The following is a 19,040-nucleotide window of genomic DNA, read 5'->3' as shown; positions in this document are numbered from 1 at the left end:
ACAGAGGCACTAATGAGGACTTCCAGGTTATACTCGGCACAGATGTTCCTGTATACTATGCCAGCCACTTGGTTATGGTGCTCCATGCCGGCTAGCATCTTGCACCCTGCTGTTAGGTGCTGGATTGTCTCAGGGGCATCTTTACACAACCTGCATCTGGAGTCTTGCCTGGTGTGGTAGACCCCAGCCTCTATGTGCTCAGAGCTTGTTCCTGTGCTGCCATGATTAGTGCATCTGTGCTGTCTTTCAGTCCGGCTTTGTCCAGCCACTGGTAGGATTTCTGGATGTTAGCCACTTCCTCTATCTGCCTGTGGTACATACCGTGCAGAGGCCTGTCCCTCCATAATGGTGCCTCCTCTTTCTCTGCATTCTTGGGTTTCTGCTGCCTGAGGTATTCATTGAGCAAGTGAATGAAGGCTCTTAGGATCCTGTTGACCTTTTATAGTTCTAGGCATTCCAAGATCCAGGTGTGCGGCATCGAGCCACAGGCCTTCTTGTAATCAATCCAGACAGTGCATAAGTTGGTCAGCCTGGTCTTGCAGTCTCAGGCAACTGCTCTGTCTACCAATAGCTCGCGTTTGGCTCCTCCTCTTGCCAATCCCTTTCTGTGCCCCGCTATCGAGCTATGTGTCTGTTCGTCTTAGCTGCTATGATGCTTGACAGGAGTTTCCATGTGGTACTGAGGCAGGTTATTGGCCGGTAGATGGATGGAACCGGTTCCTTCTGGGGGTTAACCATTCTGGGTGTCTCTCATCCACTAGCAGCTGGTTCATTTGTGCTGTCCAACTCTTCATACTGGAGACCTTTTCTTGGATGTCTGCCACTGTAATGGTTACTGGTCTCTGTTCAGGGAGGTTGCTGGGGTTTGCTCTTAGATCCACTAGCCACTGAGCATTGCCGTCATGTGTTGTGTCCTTCTCCCATATGCTCTTCCAGTATTGCTCAGTCTCTGTATACCTTGGATGGTTCTGCCTTCTATCTTTCTGGTGTACCTCTTAAAGCGGCTGGCCAAGGCTGTCAGTCTTTCCTTGGTAGTTTCCAAGGCCTCAGGTAGAGACAGCGTGCTGTACTTCTTAGGCACCTTCTTCATCGCACCATTTTGCAGCTCCTATAGTTGGCTAACTTTCCTCCGTGCTTCCTTGATCTTGGCCTTTAGCCTCCTTTTCCATGGACTGTACTGCTCCTTGTGGCTGTTCTACTTGTAGCCAAGCACCTCATTGATCACTGCTGCCATGATGTAGATCAGCTGGTTAGTTGCAGATGGTTGCAGTAGGTATGGTCCATAGTGCTGCATTCACATCACCTAGTAGATCCTCAAAGGGTATTTTACGTAGTCTTGGTAATCGGCTACAGAGAGTCCAGGTTTCAAGCTTTGCAATGTTCCTGTTTTTCAGGTCAGTTCCCAATCTCAGGTGGGCTGTTCCCCCCTTGCCGTTGCATGTGTGTGTGTGTATATAAAAAATAAAAATAAAAAAAATACTATTTTGCTATATCATATAGTACTCTGAAACTGAAGTGCATGATCCTGCTGTATAACCCATACAGCATGATAATGTTCTAATACACTTGCAAGTCATGACAAATGGTTTGCACTGCAGTTCTCATTGCCAAGGGTAGCACAACCAGTTCTTAGGTTTAGAGGACAAATGAACCTCTTTTCCACTAGTACCTACTCATCTTGAGTCAACTCAACTAGACTCAACTTGGATTAGGTTGTTTTCCAATATAACTGAATACCATACCAATATGTTCACACTGTGGGAGTTAGCTAGCTGGGAAAACCTCTTACCAGCTCACATCAAGAACATTTGTGTGGTAGCTATTACATCCTTGGAGACACAGCTTGTCCCTTGCAAAGCTTGTTCTTGAAACCATTTCATGACACTGGACATTTAAAAAAGAAAATCATTTGAGCATGGCTGGTTATTGATAATGCTTTCAGCAGACTGAAGGGAAGGTGCCGTTGCCTTCCTAGTCATGTCCCCACAAACGTACTCCTGTTTAATGTCACTATGAATTTTGACAATAAAGTTGTGTTCTGTCTCCATCTTTGTTTCTAAGTTTTATTTTTCCTGGTGACCAAGATTCAGTGATACAAATTAAATGTTAAAAGATACATTTAACTTGTTTGTGTTATGTTAAATCCTATTAAACACTAACAGAGTTATAGGAAATGCCGACACCAGTATGACACAGTTTCTTGATATACTGTTGCAATAACTAAAATGTGCAATATCTTCTGCATTGGCGCATCCAATAATATAGTGTTTTTTGTGATGACTTTACCTGGCGAAGAAGATTATTTCTTTTGGTTACTTTTTATTACAAATGAGCTGTCATTGCACCAAAATTTCACTGATAATTGTTTGGTTCATACTTTTTTCCTACTGGTGTTGTAACAGACAACCCCCCCCCCCCCCAAAAAAAAAAAACAAAACAAAAAAAACTCACATACACAATGGTCACTGAATTCTTTATTATAGTCAGCAGCAAAATCCAAACGATTTACAATGTGCAAAATGAAGGCTGAAAAGTTAAACTATATACATTTATTGCATTCATGATGTAAAAATACTGGTGACTGCCAGTGCTACCCCTCAGCCTCCTACTAGCCACACCTATGGTATTAATTTCAAAATCCTACATTTTTGAGTTATTGCTTTCACAAGATTTTCAGAAAACTTGACCTCTGACCTTTCAAGTCAAGGTCACTGAGATTTAAACCTGTCCCCGATTTTTAGTAGTTGCACCTATGGTTTCAATTTAAATGTCCTACGTGACTTCCTTCTTGAGTTATCACATTTACAAAATTAGGAGTCCATGCTGCACGCTCGCCAACAGGGTGACGACGATACCACATCAGCCTTTCATAGCTGAGGGGTAAAAATGTCACTCATGCTGGCAACTCATTGCCTGTACAAGCTCACCCAGCACAAAGAGGAATGCCTGGATGAAGGTAGCACTCTGTAATCTCCTTCCTCTGGAAGATGGCTTCTTGCTCCATTGCCTTACATCTCTCACTGAGAAGCAAATCGATTGTGCTGTTCATGGTGGGCCAGATTTAGGACACTGAGCATGCATCTCTTCAAGTACACTTGTCAGGTCCGGTTTGGTGTGGGTCCTCTTCCTCTTGCGAAAGGCAGAAATGGGAGATGGTTAATGAAAGCCAGTTTAACAACAATATTGTGGAAATGCACTTGGAGCTAAAAATATTTTGTTCTTGGAAGTGACTACTTGGAGTTAGAGTTGATAGTTAACCATCTAGGTTATTGTCTGCATATAGGAGACAATGGTATTACCTTTAAAATATTCTTGTGAGTTCAAAGTGAGGATAATTAGCATAAAAGACACATTAACCCATAAAGAACTCACCATCCTCATTATGGTTTCCAACAATGCTGTAGCCGAGTCAAGCCCAATCTTCCTCCTGTTGCTTGCCGGTCAGTGCCTGCAGATGCAGTCCATTTGATTGAACCATTTCCAATCGAACCACTCTGACTGTGGTGGTCCTTGATGGTCCTGCAATCACTTTTATATTTGATAGGTTTTTGTTGAGATTGCTCTTGTACGTCCTCTGGTATCCCTGAGCAGCCATCAGCTCACAGATCTCCTGGTACACATTCTCATTTCAGGTTGTTCTGCCTGGTTCCTGCTATCATCAGTCACCAAGACCAAATAAATATGCATATCATGATTGGTCTAAGGTATTGGTTTTTGCGTAGACACTTCCCCAATTACAAAAATGGCAGGTTTGATTTTTGTGAAGGACTTGCTTTTATGTGACATTGAGTCAGTGGTTCCCAAACTTTTTTTTTCACTAGGCTCCTTTGTTTTACAAGAAAATCTTCGCACAGCCTCCTAAACTGCAGCCTATTTGTTGAATCAGAGGTTAGATCAATGAACTGTTCCTCCTTGGATGTGCTGAAGTCAGCAGGGGCTGTTCATCATATTTTCTTGTCTTTGGCTTGGAACGAAGTTAGTTTGGCGATGCTTCATCTTCTGCTTTGCATTTGCGTGGGAGCCCCCCCACAGCACTGAGTGATGTCACTGACTGGCAATCGGTGGAATGCAGTCTACCAATGTCACATTTTTGGATCGACTCTGCTCACTTGGAATCCCAACAGATAGTAAAAAAGTACCTGGAATAAGGAACTACTACCCAATGGAAAACCCAAAAAACCGAGTCGAGCCAAGTGGAGCCAAGTAGGTACTAGTGGAACAGAAATATGACTCTTCCCCCCCCACACACTCTTCCCCCCCCCCACACACACACACACTTTTACTTAGGCCTAGGCACATAAAAACTAATGCTAAGAAAGGTGGCAAAAACGTTTTCAAAGCAGTGTTTATTGTAGGGCATAGGCCTAGAAATCAAAACACACTTTATAGCTGGAATTGGAGTCACAAAATTTAAAAAAAATTCACTTTCATGTTGGATTTAGAAAACAGGACAAATTGTATCACAAAACAGAGGACAGTGTAATCCACCCACAACGCCAAAGGTTTGTAGGAACCCTTCAGTTCCTACAAACACTACTTCCTCTACATTTGCGCGTACTTGAGTCTCAGATGTTGCAGTGAGGACACACTTGCAAACAATGTTCCCTCTAAGCTGCGCGCGTGCGCGGTCTCTGCACACAAAAAATCTGTGTTGCGCACAAAAAAAAATTACAATTGAAACTTAACAATTCTGTTTTGCAGTGTTAGTCAGTAAGTGACTGGCTGCGCCCGTGTAAGTGGGCTAAAGCAGTTAATTAAAAGTAGTCTAACATAAATGTAAATGCTGTAATTTGCTTATTTTAATAAACCATATAATTTGGATGGATTCGATGCTGGCGTGACCACAGTAGACATGTCTGCTGTTGCTCACAATTAGCTGTACAAAAACTTATAGAAACTTAGTAAATATAGAAACATGTAAAAAGTCTTGATAGCTTTCTTATTTTTTAATTGTAATGCTCCTAAGAGAGAACCTTGGGAATGGAGCAATCACTGAACAGAAAATACAACACACACGCGCGCACACACGCACGCATAGGATAGGACTGCAAAGGAAGCCACAAAGAGTCTTTCAGCTGATCTCGCCAAACAGACTCTGTTAGGACAAGGATGAAGGGCATAACAAGACAAGGAATATAGGAAAGGTGGTGAGAGCACTGAAAGGAAGATATGAAGGGACAGTGCTTTTACAAAATTCAAAGGAAAACAGAGAAACGAGAAGCACAAGAAAGAACAGCAGAGAGGAGACAGTCATATCTGGACTTAGACTTGGACACACTGGTTTAAACAGAAAAATACCACACAGGAAAATGTGTCTGCAGTGGAGAACCATAGAACATGTTTTATTGCAATGCTGAAAATATGAGGGTATGCATAGACAACTGATCCAAAAACTGAAATGAAACTGGACCTTATTGATTTATTTATAAAGAACTGAAGACGTGAAAACTATCAGGCTATATTTCATTTTTAAGACAGCCTAATTTGTTAGGTAGCTTCTGTTTTTTGTATTTTGTGGCATTTCAGCCTCCACACCAATGGAGGGCAGTAATGTACCATCTGGGAGCGCCAACCACCAAGAAAAATAACAAAGGAAGAAGAACTATACAGAAAACTATTCATGCTAGCTGGGTACGAGCAGGAAATCTTAATTGTATTTGTTTTCAAATTTAGGCTTCAAAAATAGAGCGACAGTTTTCTGTATGAAGACGAAAGGAGACGGATATCATCAGCTTTATATTTTGACAGTAATTTACTGGAATAGGTTCAGATTTACTAGATAGCATCCTTTCTGTCGGGACGACACCAACACACCGTTTTCAACATTACGTCCCAAGGCCAAGGTAAGCTTATTCAGCTCCCTCTATAATACTCTAATCTGCGGGAGCGTCGTTACATCCTGTTCGATCAGGCCAAGAAAGCAAACACGTTCAGTTCATTTCAATATGTTAGTTAGTTTGTTGCAAACAAATTCAAACCCCAACAATTTAATTCCGTCACAAAATAGTGATGTCTCCTGTAGTTTTTCCAGTGTAGACAAAGTACACAGTAGATGCTGTCAGTGTTTACTACAGCTAGCAGCCATTTAGCCCCGTATACAGTTACGGACGCTCTGCAGTCATTCCCAGTATTACTGGAATAATTCTGCACATTCCCACCCTTCTCTGAACTATGGTGTGTTTTTGCTATAGTCAGGAGATCATTTATTCTAATTACTAAATCTTTTACAACATTATACAATCAGTAACATCTGTCCACCCCCTGCTGTCACCTGTCTGTAGGTGAGCTCCTCCGAGTCTTCATGGCTTCATCAGAGGTAAACATGCAGGAAATGAATGAGGTTGTGATCGTCACCTTACCGGAGTCGGGGAGCGCGGACCTCCCCTCTGTGGCAGAGGAGGATAAAGCAGTGCTGGTCACTGCAGAGTTGACCCCTCAGACCGGGTAACACATACTCACTGCACACATGGCCTTGTGGTCAAAATGTAAAATAAATGGGAAGGGGCAAATTTACTGAAAGATATAAGATGAGTAATAGTGAGATAGAAATGCAAAACTGCTATAAAGAGACCAACAGGTCCAAAGATGAGCAAGATGTCGACAAAAACACAAAATAAAAATATGCAAAAGTGCACGCTACAAAGAAATGCAACAAACACAGAAATGTAAAATCACTGAACATGTACAAAAATGGAAAATAAATAAAATAAAATGACTGTCATACAAAGTGAGAGAGATACAACATTAAAAATAAACTCAAACAACTGTAATAGGATGCAGAATAGCTACATAAAGAACAGAAATACTGTAGGTGGACTGCCAACTCCACTTACTTGACAGTCATATATATACAAAATAACATATTGTACATGAAATCACATACAGCAGATGTACTGATATGCAGAAGTTTGCTGTTTTTTCCCCCTCAGGGAGAATGTCCTCACAGTAGCACCAATGGAAGCAGAGGCCATCAGAGCAGATTCACTGGCAAAGGAAGACGCAGTCATTGGTAATTTGAACTGAACTTTTCTTTATTAGCTTCAGCTGGATTAATTTTTCTTGTTTTCCACTTTGTTTGCATAATTTTCTGTAAAGAATAAACTGCCGTGCCATTTTTCACTCTTCTGAATTTTTCAGAAGTAAATAAAAGAACGTGTAAGTGATGGTTTACTTTACAGTTTACTATGTGTCCTTATGAAGATGTTTGCATCTCTGTCTTTGCAGTGAAATTAAGTGAAGAGGTGGATGTGGAAGCTGACGTGTTCTACCCAATCACATGCGGAGACGTCAAAGCCACTCTGATCTGGAAGAAATTCGTCTGCCCTGGGATAAATGTGAAATGTGTCCAGGTACACAGTCGTTTTTAAAGCACTTAGCTTGTCCTAAATCTACACTGACTTGTTTTTCTTTCCTCTCTGATCAGTTCAATGAGCAGCTCATCAGCCCAAAGGAGTTTGTGTGTTTAGCAGGGAAATCCACTCTGAAAGACTGGAAGAGAGCTATCCGACTCAATGGCACCATGCTCAGGTCTGGACTTGTTATTAATAGACAGTAACTGTAATGGATACAAACCCCACTGTGCAGTATATTTTTCAACACAATGTAATTTGAGAGAATCCAGTATTTAACCTTTTCAGAGTGCTTGTGTGCAGGACTTCTTATAGCTGCCTTCATCAGACTTGATCGTGTTACATTGTGTGTTAGTTTGCGATCTCAAATCAGCCCTTTGTACTGTCGTCACCTCGCTGGGCGGGCGGGTGCCGTGGACACCTAAGTTTGTGAATGCAGTAATTGGAGAAAGAGGCAACGTAGGAGCTTCAAATTGACAACATAGGTGATTTCACTAAAAATCGTGCACAGGTTTGAATCTCAACACACCCACTGGTCGGACATGTTGACGCTTACATATGAAAGATCTAGCCAGGATCTGGCCTGATGGCTCGATTTTCCCCCGATATTTAAAATCTTTCACACAAGTTAGCCATCATATGATTCCTTCCAGCGTGGGCTGTAATATGATGAGTCTGTCTCAGGTGTAATATGAGAGTATTTAGGTAAAATGAATGGTGCCTGAAATCATGTGGCATCACTGAGCGGCTTAAACTTCCTCTCACTCTCATAACTGGGTTCAACCCATACAAAGGCTAAGTCTCTTTACTCCACCTTTAACATCATCATGTCTTCTGCAAAACTTTGACTTTAATAATAATAATAAAAATAATAATAACAATAGACTTTATTTGAGGGCGCCTTTAAAAAGCCAAGGTCACCTTACAAAGAACAACATTAATAAAAGGAGCAATAGTCATTAAATACATAAAGAAAGTTAAAATTGCAAAACAGAACTTGATAAAAGATAAAAATCAGCACTAACGCGAATGAGCCAGTTTGAACAGATGTGTTTGGAGCTGTGACTTAAATACAGGAAGAGAGTTTATATTTCTAATGGCTGGAGGCTCTGCTCCTCGGAGTGTTGAGACGTGAGGACGGAACAGTAAGATGAATAGCAGATGAGGATCTGAGAGGGCGGGAAACAGTGATGATATGGAGCAGGTCACACAAATAGGAAGGAGCAGATTTATGGATACACTTGTACGTGAGAAGTAAGATTTTAAAGTTTATCCTTCTATGGGCAACCAGTGAAGCTGCTGAAGAACTCGGGTAATATGAGCTCTGGACGGAGTACGAGTTAGAAGTTGGAGTTTATGAAGGGACCTTTTAGGGAGACCAAATAGGAGGGAATTGCAGTAATCAGTACGGGACGTAATAAGACTATGGACAAGGATGGCAGCAGCATGGGTAGGAGGGAAGGGGCGGAGTCGGTTATTATTACGTAAGTGGAAGTATGCAGACAGGGTTATGTAACTAATGTGAGGCTGGAATGAAAGAGTATTATCAAGTATGACACCCAAACTCTTAACCTGAGGGGAGGGAACGGTGGGAGAACGTTCAATGTTAATGGAAAAACTGTGGGATTTGGTTAAGATAGAGGCCGTGCCAATGAGTAAAACTTCAGTTTTATTACTGTTAAGTTTAAGAAAATTGGAGGAGAACCAGGATCTAATCTCGATAAGACAGTTTGAGAGGGAGGTAAGTGGGACGGATGAATTGGGTTTAGAAGAAATGTAGAGCTGGGTGTCATCGACATAACAGGGAAAATGTATATTATATTTTCAGAATATATGTCCAAGAGGGAGCATGTAAATAATGAATAAAAGAGGCCCTAATACTGAACCCTGGGGCACACCAGCAGAAACAGGATAGAGACTTGAAGAGCGTGATTTCAATTGGATAAACTGAGTGCGGTCTGAGAGATACGAGGCTATCCAAGCAAGGGGTGGGGGGTGTATGTGGGGATATTGTGAGAAATGGTATCAAACGCTGTCAAGAAGAATGAGGATATATAGGAGACCAGAATCAGCTGCCATCAGAAGGTCATTGGTAATCCAGAAGACAGGCTTTAACTAACACAGTGGGAAGAGGGTCAAGGTGACAGGTGAAGGATGTAGATTTTTTTAATAAGATTAGATACATCAGTTATGGAGGGAAGAGTAAAGCTTGAAAATAACTGTGAGGAAGACAGTGGGGGAAACAGGAAGTCTACTTCAGAGTCAGAAGCTCCTGCAGAGTTAAGTTGACGGTAGATATCTGAGAATTTACGAGTGAAAAAAGAGACAAGCCGGCTTGTTGTTCCCGACAGCAACCAGTAGAGGGCCTGGTGGTCTCACAGTCTTGGGTGCAATGCATTAAAAAAGAACTTTTTCATTCAAACTAGTAATTTAAAGTGCTTAAATGTACTTTTTTTGTGTGTGTATATTTTCTTGCCTCCCCTGTTTGCATTTAATTTATTCATAAACTTGTAGAGAATCCCACGCTCTCTGGTTATTTATTTATTTATTTATTGTCTATACTTAAACTCTCCCCTAGATATTTTTTTTGGCCTTTGGTTTGCATTGTAACTTATTTTTAACATGTTTTGCGTCACGATGGCACTCTTCTGTCAGACATGATAGACAGTTACAGCAAATTGTGCCTAACAGCCTTTCATCATATTTAATTTCACAGGAAGATCATGGACTCTGGTGAACTGGACTTCTATCACCACACAAAGGTCTGCTCCAACACCTGCCGCAGTACTAAAATAGACCTGGTGGGAACTAAAGTGTCCATCAGCACTGATTCGTCAGACGATGTGATTCCCGCCACGCCTTCATCAGCTGATTGTAAGTCCTTTTACAAAATGATTTGGTGCAAATCAAATACACTACATAAAAAATAATGACTGTGATGAAGCAAAAATAAACACTTTAAACAGTAAAAATTAACAGATTCTATACAATGTAGCTGCCATCGCCAGTGCGTGAATGGGTGGATGACTGGATATGTAAAGCGCTTTGGGGTCCTTAGGGACTAGTAAAGCGCTATATAAATACAGACCATTTACCATTTATACACTATACTGAAAACAAAAATAACTTTGCAGAGTCTTGGAGTGTGTTACATCTCCATGTGCAGGTTTGCAAACATGATGAGGTCAGAATCATGAAGATTAATCAGTAATCTTTTGCATTAGCCTCACTTAATGTAATCCTGCCAACACAGATTTTAGGTTCGGCTCTGGCCCCATGTATGAGTGTGAGCACAGTTTTAAGAGCTTTTTAAATCCTTCATCCAGCAGTATAGTCACAGGCAAACAGAAAACCAATGGCACCATGCTCAGGTCTGGACTAGTTATTAATAGACGGTAACTGTAGTGGATACAAACCCCACTGTGCAGTATATTTTTAAGATAAGATAAGATAAGATAGAACTTTATTAATCCCTCGGGTGGGTTCCTCTGGGAAATTCGACTTCCAAAAAAAGCACAGCAACGACCGAAGTTACAGTTACAGAACTGTTATATATATATATACACACACACACACACACACACACACACACACACACACACACACACACACACACACACACACACACACACACACACACATATATAAATACAGAGACAAATATAAATAAAATATACAAAGGGGATAAATAGAATAAATAGGAATAAAAAATACAAGTGAATTGCACATTTCAAGTATTGAGTCTATTGCACTGTTGACTATTTACAAAAAGTATTGCACAAGGTATTGTACAGTGAGGTGCAGAGGCACTACAGCTTAGTTGTTCCCCCCTCCTTTGTCCTCCTGTTTCCCCTCCCTCTCCCCTCCAGAGAGGAGTTAAACAGTTTGATGGCGTGTGGGACAAAGGAGTTTTTAAGTCTGTTAGTTCTTGTCTTGGGGAGAAGCAACCTGTCACTGAACAGACTCTTCTGATTGTTTATGGCCGTGTGCAGAGGATGCCCAGCATTGTCCATAATGTCCATCAGTTTCTTTAATGTCCTTTTCTCTGCCACTGTCACCAGAGTGTCCAGCTTCATGCCGACCACAGAGCTAGCCCTCCTGATCAGTTTCTCCAGCCTGGATGAGTCCCTCTTTGCTGTGCTGCTTTTCAACACAATGTAATTTGAGAGAATCCAGTATTTAACCTTTTCAGAGTGCTTGTGTGCAGGACTTCTTATCAGACTTGATCGTGTTACATTGTGTGTTAGTTTGCGATCTCAAATCAGCCCTTTGTACTGTCGTCACCTCGCTGGGCGGGCGGGTGCCGTGGACACCTAAGTTTGTGAATGCAGTAATTGGAAAACGAGGCGACGTAGGAGCTTCAAATTGACGGCATAGGTGATTTCACTAAAAATCGTGCACAGGTTTGAATCCCAACACACCCACTGGTCGGACATGTTGACGCTTACATATGAAAGATCTAGCCAGGATCTGGCCTGATGGCTCGATTTTCCCCCGATATTTAAAATCTTTCACACAAGTTAGCCATCATATGATTCCTTCCAGCGTGGGCTGTAATATGATGAGTCTGTCTCAGGTGTAATATGAGAGTATTTAGCTCGATGCTTTGGCCCCATGTACGAGTGTGAGCACAGTTTTAAGAGCTTTTTAAAACCTTCATCCAGCAGTATAGTCACAGGCAAACAGAAAACCTGACTTGTTATTTCCAAGCTAGTTTTAGCGAAGACTGGGAAAACATGTTACCTGTGAAAAATCCCATTTGGCAGTAATTCAGTCACAGTGTGAGTGACTTTGCATCCAGGAGTACGTCATTGTTATAAATAAATATAAAGTGAAGCCACGCGCAGCACAGATGAGTGGAGCTTCTGAACCAGCACCACAGTCTGCACTGCAACCACGTGTGCCGTCTCTGTTGTAGTGAATGGAGCTGCAGCATCATTTCCAGAGGTGATGGAGGAAGCTTCAGGCTGGGTCACAGCCATCGGAGGTGATCAACAACCTACATACACACAGACACCATCAAGTGGAGTCACCTGACTCAGAGAGGTAATCATGTTACTGATGTGTGTGTTTGTGTGCACAGAGGACTCCATCGCGTTCTGGCGTGCGGTGAAGGAGGCAGGGCTGCTGGAAGAGGTGGTAGAGGACTTCCAGAATGAGCTGCAGGAGGTGCTGAAGGGGCTGCAGGAGAGAGTGTGTGACCCACCGCTGCAGGTCAAAGGTTAGAAACACACACAGGTGTGGGTTAGTCACCTGCCACAGACGACTAATAAAAATACTGATCGTGAAATGACGCAGCGTGACTGCTCTGTTTCTCAGATGCTGTTTTACTCAACAACATAGTGCAGAACTTTGGAATGCTGGACCTTGTGAAAAAGGTTCTGGCAAGTCACAAGAGCCAGATGGACCGTTACAGAGAGCAGTACACTCGCAGCTTAGCCGGTCAGTGCAGAATCCTAAGTGGTCTTCCTTGTGCTTGTGATTTGTGTAACTTTGTAGAAATGACTGCATTCTGCATGAAGGAGTAACAGCAATCTTGTGGTACTTTACCGTCTCCCCCTGTAGCCCTGGAGCAGCAGTGTGACGAGCACAGGAAGCGAGCCAAGGAGCTGAAGAGCAAATCACAGCACCTCAACAACGTCCTGATGACCCTCACGCCGGTGCCTGCGCCTCCCGGGCCCAAGCGTCCCCGGCTGACGCGTGCTGTCTCCGGTCCTGCCGCAGTCAATGCTGCACCCACCCAGATCACCCTGCCTCTTAGCCAGCTGACCAGCCTCCCACTGGGGAAGGTGCTGACTGTGGCAGGAGCCCAGCCCAGCACCAATGTTGGCGCGTACACCCTCCTGACCTCCTCGCTCTGTGGGTCAGAGCTTTCAGCTGATGGCTCTAACTTGACAGTTTTGTCCACTGCTGCCGGTCAGGAAGGGGCAGCTGGGGCCAGCAGCCAAGCAGCCTCCGGGGCCTTCGTTAAGTTGGTGGGACCTCAGTTCCAGCTGGTGACGCTGCAGGGTCTGGCCACCACACAGGGCGCCGCTGTCCAACAGCAGGTTGGCACCATCAGTGTTGTCGACGCCTTGGCAGCCACTGCCGACGATTCCGAGGAGGCAAACCAGCTAGATGATGATGATAAAGGTCAGCCAGAGCAGGTTAAAGAGGAAGACGGGGACCAGCAGGACCAGCAGCAGTGAAATACAGCCTGGCTGTTTGCTCCCTCGTCTGGCTTCTGATTGGCTTCAGTTTGGAGTGGACTGAAGGTGGAGGTGAAGGCCTATGAACCCTTTTCCACACCATTTCATGCATTTCAAGACATCCATAGATCTCCATTAGAAACTGAACAGGTGTTGTGACTGTATATTTCATCCGTAATAAAATATGTATCACGTCTGTCTGTTTATTCCACACAGGAAGATTGTTTAGTTTGATAATAAATGCTTGTTTTTTTTAAAGAAAAGTTCAGGACTTGAGGATTTTTGTAAAACGTATTTTTATAAAAAAGAGTGAAGGGATTTTTGAATTGTCCCGACCTTGGACGACTGTTTGCTGTGATGTTACTGGCTTCATAGATTCTAAATTCACTTGGATTATAAAACACTGTTAATGTACTGGGTCTTATATCGTTCTTTTCTATTCTACTTGAACACTCAAAGCACTTTGTACAACATGCTTTATGCTTTTCTGTCTAACATTCATCCTCTGACACATGCATCCGATAGCATGTTGGGATTTAGCTCCACCAACCTTCCAGTAGATGACCTGCTCCACCTCCTGTTCTTGGGATGCTTTGACCACTGGGTGTGGTCAGGAGAACACTTTAAAATGGGGGTAAAAAAACATTTATGTGAAGCTTAACCAGTACATGACTTATGCTGGCTGGAGTATGTATCATGAACTCAGCATTAACATGTAAATTACAAAAACTTTGTGTTATTTATACTTCACATTGAAGAAAGCAAATGTACAGGTATTTAATTGATCGTTACTCTTGTTGCGTTAAAGTTTTGTGACCCTACTTTGCATTAAAAGCTTTATTCTCCCCCAGAACATGAAGTTTATGAGTAAATCCTTCAGCTTTATAAGCAAAGCAGCAGATTGCAGCAGTCATTCCAAACTTAGACACGAGCCCCAGTCATCGGGTGGTTGGTGGAAGAACTCTTAACTAGAAGAGATCTGCAGCAGGTTCTTTAGTTTTTGCATTTGCACACTTACATATTTCAAGTCATAGAACAAATGTTAATATTAGAAAATAGTCTTCTGTTATGAGAAAAAAGTAATTGCACTGTAAACCCAAGAACTGGTTGTGTTACCCTTGACAGAGCAATCAACTGATGACTGGCACTGAGTCATTCACATTACTGTGGAGCAACATTGGTCTGTTTTTCTTTGCAGAATTGTTCTAATTCATCCACACTGAAGGGTTTCTTTCATGAATCACTTGTTTAAGGTCATGCAATTTATTCACTTTCCCTCTGGGGTTAATAAAGTTTCTCTGATTCTGATGCAAGTTTGAGTTTTGAATAAAGAAGTGTAAAACTTTTGGGGGTTTTTTGGCATTCAGAGGTGGACGTGCTGCATAACACAAATGTGCTCGAGCTCCAGGGTACAAACTGATGGCTGGACTTTTTCTGATCAAGAGCAGAATTCACTGTTATCAGTTACAGAAAGTCATCCAGGTGCTGAAGCAGCAAAGTGACTCCAGACTATCACACTACCAGTACCATGTTTGACCGGTTAGTATAATATAATGGGACTCAAACCTTCTCATCAGTGCACAGGATATTTTCCCTAAAGTCTTGGATCATCAGGATGCTCTTTGGCCAACCGTGATTTTCATCGTGGAACTCTCCAGTCTCTTTCGTTCTGTTGGATCATGAACTCTGACCTCCACTGGGCCAAGTGATACCTGCAGTTCTTTAGATGTTGTTCTGGCTTGTTTTATAACCTCCCAGATGATTCGTCTATGCACTCAGAGTAATTTTGGTAGAACAGCCACTCCTGGGAAGTTTCACCACTGTTCCAAGTTTTCTCCATCTGTGAGATTGGTGAACCACAAATGAATCTCACTAAAGTTTGCTGGAGCTCCAAATCCTTAGAAATGGCTTTGTGATGCTTTCCAGGATGGCATATGTCAATTACTTTGTCCATCCAATCACCTATCAGAGTCACACGAGGGCTAAAACCTTTCCCAGCTACCACAGGATGAGAAGCAGGTTATCTTTGTCTAGTCTTTGTTTGATCATTTGTCTGCGTATCTTTTTACATGGGCAGCAGGTGGCCCGGTGGGTCGCACTGTTGCCTCACAGTAAAAAGATCCTGAGTGTGACTCCACCTTTCTCCCCCTGTTCTCTCCGGGCACTCTGGCTTCCTCCCACAGTCCAAAGACATGCAGTCAGTGGGGTTCGGTTAGTTCCTCTCAGGAAAAAAGTTTTTGAACCTCTTGATCAGCTGGGCCCTTTTTCTGTGGATTTTTCCTGTACCTTTGTGGGTTTCCTACAGGCACTCCTGGCTTCATCCCACAGCTGTTTAGTTCAACTTGTCATTGTAAATTAGCCATGTACATGAGAATTATACAGTGAAGGAGATATGCTAAAGCTGGTAGTGTAAATTGTTCAGTAAGAATAGAAAAATGCCAAACGAGTCTATTTCTTTGCTTAGGCTGCTGCCCCCGCGACCCGGCCCCGGACAAAGCGGATGAGGATGGATGGATGGAGTCTATTTCTATTTTTTTCTTCTGCTGTTTTTCTTTATAATAAGAAAAGGAATTTAAAAAATCTGCATATTCTCCTGTGGTGCTAATTCATACACATTCATTCATCGTGAATGACGCCTTTATTATTAAAGTGCTTTAATTCCTGTTCTGGGGGGAGACTTCTGACGCTTGCCCACACCGTGGCGCAACAGCATCCTGTTTTAATGACTTCACAGATTCATCAGTTTTCTGTCTCAGGATCAAATTCTTGGCATCTGCGGTGCTGTTATATTCATCCTGTAAAACTGTTTATCTATATTTTGGAAAACTTGGGAAAATGTGTAACAACAACAACAACAACAATAACCTAATATAATAATAAATATTCAGGTTGTGTAAAATTTAGTTGGCATTTAGATTCTGTAAAGTGTCAAAGTTAAAATGACATGCATGATACAGCAACCGATCAGAAACGTTCAATTTATGGAATATGAAGCGTACCATTGCCTCGACCTGATTGCTCCTAGATGTCCTATCCTGACCATACAAATGAAATGTTCTCCACAATGGTTTTATTCCAAATCACTTTAAGCTTTGAGCTGGCCTTGATTTTTGGTGTCGTTAGAAGTAAACAGAATTATTTTCATTGTTTGTTAATATTAATTATATATATTGTTTTTAAAATTAACGTAAGTATCTATTATGTCAAGTATTGTTTTGAATAATAAAACGGGAACATTGACACAAACCCTACATCGTTTTACTGGGAAATTCAAAATTGGGACAACAACAAGCAGCCTGAGAGTGCAAACAGCGGCCGCAACAAGAGAAACAACAACGTAAAATTGTTAAATCGCTCTCAAAGCGAACACCGCGCCATATCGTCCTGTGTGCAAAAAATCAAATACATTTAAAAAGAGGGTGATTTTATTTATGATTTTATTAAACAAGCATTTATTGAAGGAAAGGCGATGATGCAAATTACACAAATGTTACACAGAAGGCAGCCGAATCTAGGCGAGCTCAGCAGGCATATGATACTTCAATTATGGCATTTCAAGTAAACCTGTGCAAGTTCCTTTGAGTTCTCCTACGACTGTGTCTATAGGGTCAGCTCGTCATAGGAGAAATAGGGCTCCTCTACTGAGCGCATAGAGATTTTGAAGTGACGGCGCAGAAACCCTCCGTACCGCTTGTCCCACTTCAGGTTGTTCAACTTTGGTCGGACTCTCCTCATGAAGCCTCCGTAGCGCTTCTGCAGCTCCTCGGGCTCCTGGTCCTCCTGCTCCACGGAGCTACTTCTCTTTGACTTTGGGCCGAATTTCCGTAAAAAGCCGCCGTAACGTTTAACATAACCACGGAGGATGTGATCCTCTGGAGTGTCGTCTGCCTGCTCCGCTGTATCTGCGTCTCTATCTTCCAGCTTCTTCAAAAAAAGCTCATATTTTTTGGGCAGCGAGGCACCTTTCAGGATGTAATTGTCGCGCCACGGAGAGGCGAATATTTTGTTCTTGTTCTTGTCGATCCTCTTGATGAAGCCGCCGTAGCGTTTGACCAGATCTGCCTGCTGGCTCTCCTCCTCCTCCGCAGCCTCATCTTGGCTGAAGTCGGCCAACCGCGGAGCCTGGCTGCAGCTCTCCAGCTGGCCCTCACAATCGGCGCTGCACGACTGCAAGACACAGACAAGATCGGGAAACCAGGGGACATCAGCAGGGCGCACTATACCTGAACGCACGTTACATTTCCCACTTGTGAGTTTTGTTTGTGGTAAAGCTCGGCGGCTGCGCCTTACTTCCCAGTCGAACGAGAAATTTCAAAACTATATATACACACAGGCTACTGCATATTCCAAGATTTTATTAATGGTTTTGCCTGATTTTTAACTCCAAGATTTAGACGATTACAGTTAGAATAACACACTGAAGAATTTTCTATCATTTTGGATCAGCAACAAGATTATGAAGTCATCTTAAATTTCCCTTTTGAACTTTCTTACCAGGCTGCTGTAAGCTTCATCGGCGCTAAGAATTTGCTGCGCGCATTTCTGACACTGTGAAGAACAGTCTGTGTGGATGCAGGGCGGCAAGCTCAGCATCAGCACCAGGACATACCACTCCATTCTTCAAAAACATCCAGACACACACACACACACACACACACACACACACACACACACACACACACACACACACACACACACACACACACACACACACCAGTCGGTGAGGGGAGAGAAACACCACATCAAATGTTTCACCAGACTGGAATTAAAGAAATTACTGAAACTGAGAATCACATAAGTAAGCGCACGTAAGTTTTTTTTTTATGTTCCTTCGTCTACTTGTTATCATTACCAATAAAAGGGAAATAAAATGTTCTCTAGTTTAAAGTTTGAGAGAAAGAAAAAGTGTAAAAACCAGACTCGGTACCTCAGGAATCGGACCGATACTTCCAGCCTTGTTAAGAGTCGCAGAGGCACATCTACCACGAAACTGCTCGCTGTCCGCCCTCCGACACCCGTTTCTCCAGCGCGTCTTGGCGTCTATCTTTTTATCACTAGAGATTTGGCTGTGTCATCAGAACAGCTTCTATAATCGGACCAATAGGAGGGAAATATACTGCGTAAATAAACGCACTGCCTCCCCGCTTCAGGAGTTTTAACAACGCCCACACAGAGACAGGAGTAGCAGCGCGGTTCATCCCATCAGCACATCGTTATTGTCATCATTCCATCTCTGAAGTGACCAAACCCCTGGCTGTAAATCATACTGACATCAATAAGAAAATGATTTTTCTTTTTCAGTGGAACACCATATACCTGAACTGAACAGGAAATGGATCCAAAAGTGACCATTGTGCGTCAAAACAGAGCTTTTCACTCAGCGGCAAATCTTCTGGGGTTCAAGGCACATAAGGCCCCTCCAGGTTCACCGCCATTGTCTTATGTAAATAATCAGACACCACCACCGTCAAAACAACGCCCTATTAACATTTTACGCTGCTCA

The 19,040-nt window shown here is 42.6% G+C and overlaps 2 protein-coding genes across 3 annotated transcripts; one reads left to right on the top strand and one right to left on the bottom strand.

The window, feature by feature from the left end:
* Positions 1–5,594: 5,594 nt before the first annotated feature.
* On the top strand, positions 5,595–14,879 carry gmeb2 (glucocorticoid modulatory element binding protein 2). Of its 2 annotated transcripts, XM_085394062.1 has the most exons (10): positions 5,595–5,843; positions 6,282–6,444; positions 6,930–7,009; positions 7,225–7,349; positions 7,424–7,527; positions 10,066–10,223; positions 12,268–12,336; positions 12,433–12,570; positions 12,669–12,791; positions 12,915–14,879. In XM_085394062.1, the coding sequence occupies exons 2-10, from the start codon at positions 6,302–6,304 to the stop codon at positions 13,535–13,537; spliced, it is 1,563 nt and encodes a 520-aa protein (XP_085250188.1). In that variant the 5' UTR covers positions 5,595–5,843; positions 6,282–6,301; the 3' UTR covers positions 13,538–14,879. The 2 variants fall into 2 exon arrangements, with proteins under 2 accessions (XP_085250188.1, XP_085250189.1); XM_085394063.1 differs by lacking the exon at positions 6,282–6,444.
* Positions 14,880–16,979: 2,100 nt separating this feature from the next.
* pdyn (prodynorphin) lies at positions 16,980–18,604 on the bottom strand. The gene is made up of 3 exons (XM_085394064.1): positions 18,465–18,604; positions 18,032–18,155; positions 16,980–17,704 (listed from the first exon to the last, which is right to left on the bottom strand). Exons 2-3 carry the CDS (start codon positions 18,152–18,154, stop codon positions 17,138–17,140), a joined length of 690 nt encoding a protein of 229 aa, XP_085250190.1. The 5' UTR covers position 18,155; positions 18,465–18,604; the 3' UTR covers positions 16,980–17,137.
* Positions 18,605–19,040: the final 436 nt, after the last annotated feature.

Source organism: Rhamphochromis longiceps, linkage group LG20, assembly GCF_057381845.1.
Source record: "Rhamphochromis longiceps isolate RC_006_pf linkage group LG20, R_longiceps_female_GT1.1, whole genome shotgun sequence".
NCBI classification, from domain to species: Eukaryota; Metazoa; Chordata; class Actinopteri; order Cichliformes; family Cichlidae; genus Rhamphochromis; species Rhamphochromis longiceps.
This window is presented reverse-complemented; position numbering and strand designations above follow the sequence as displayed.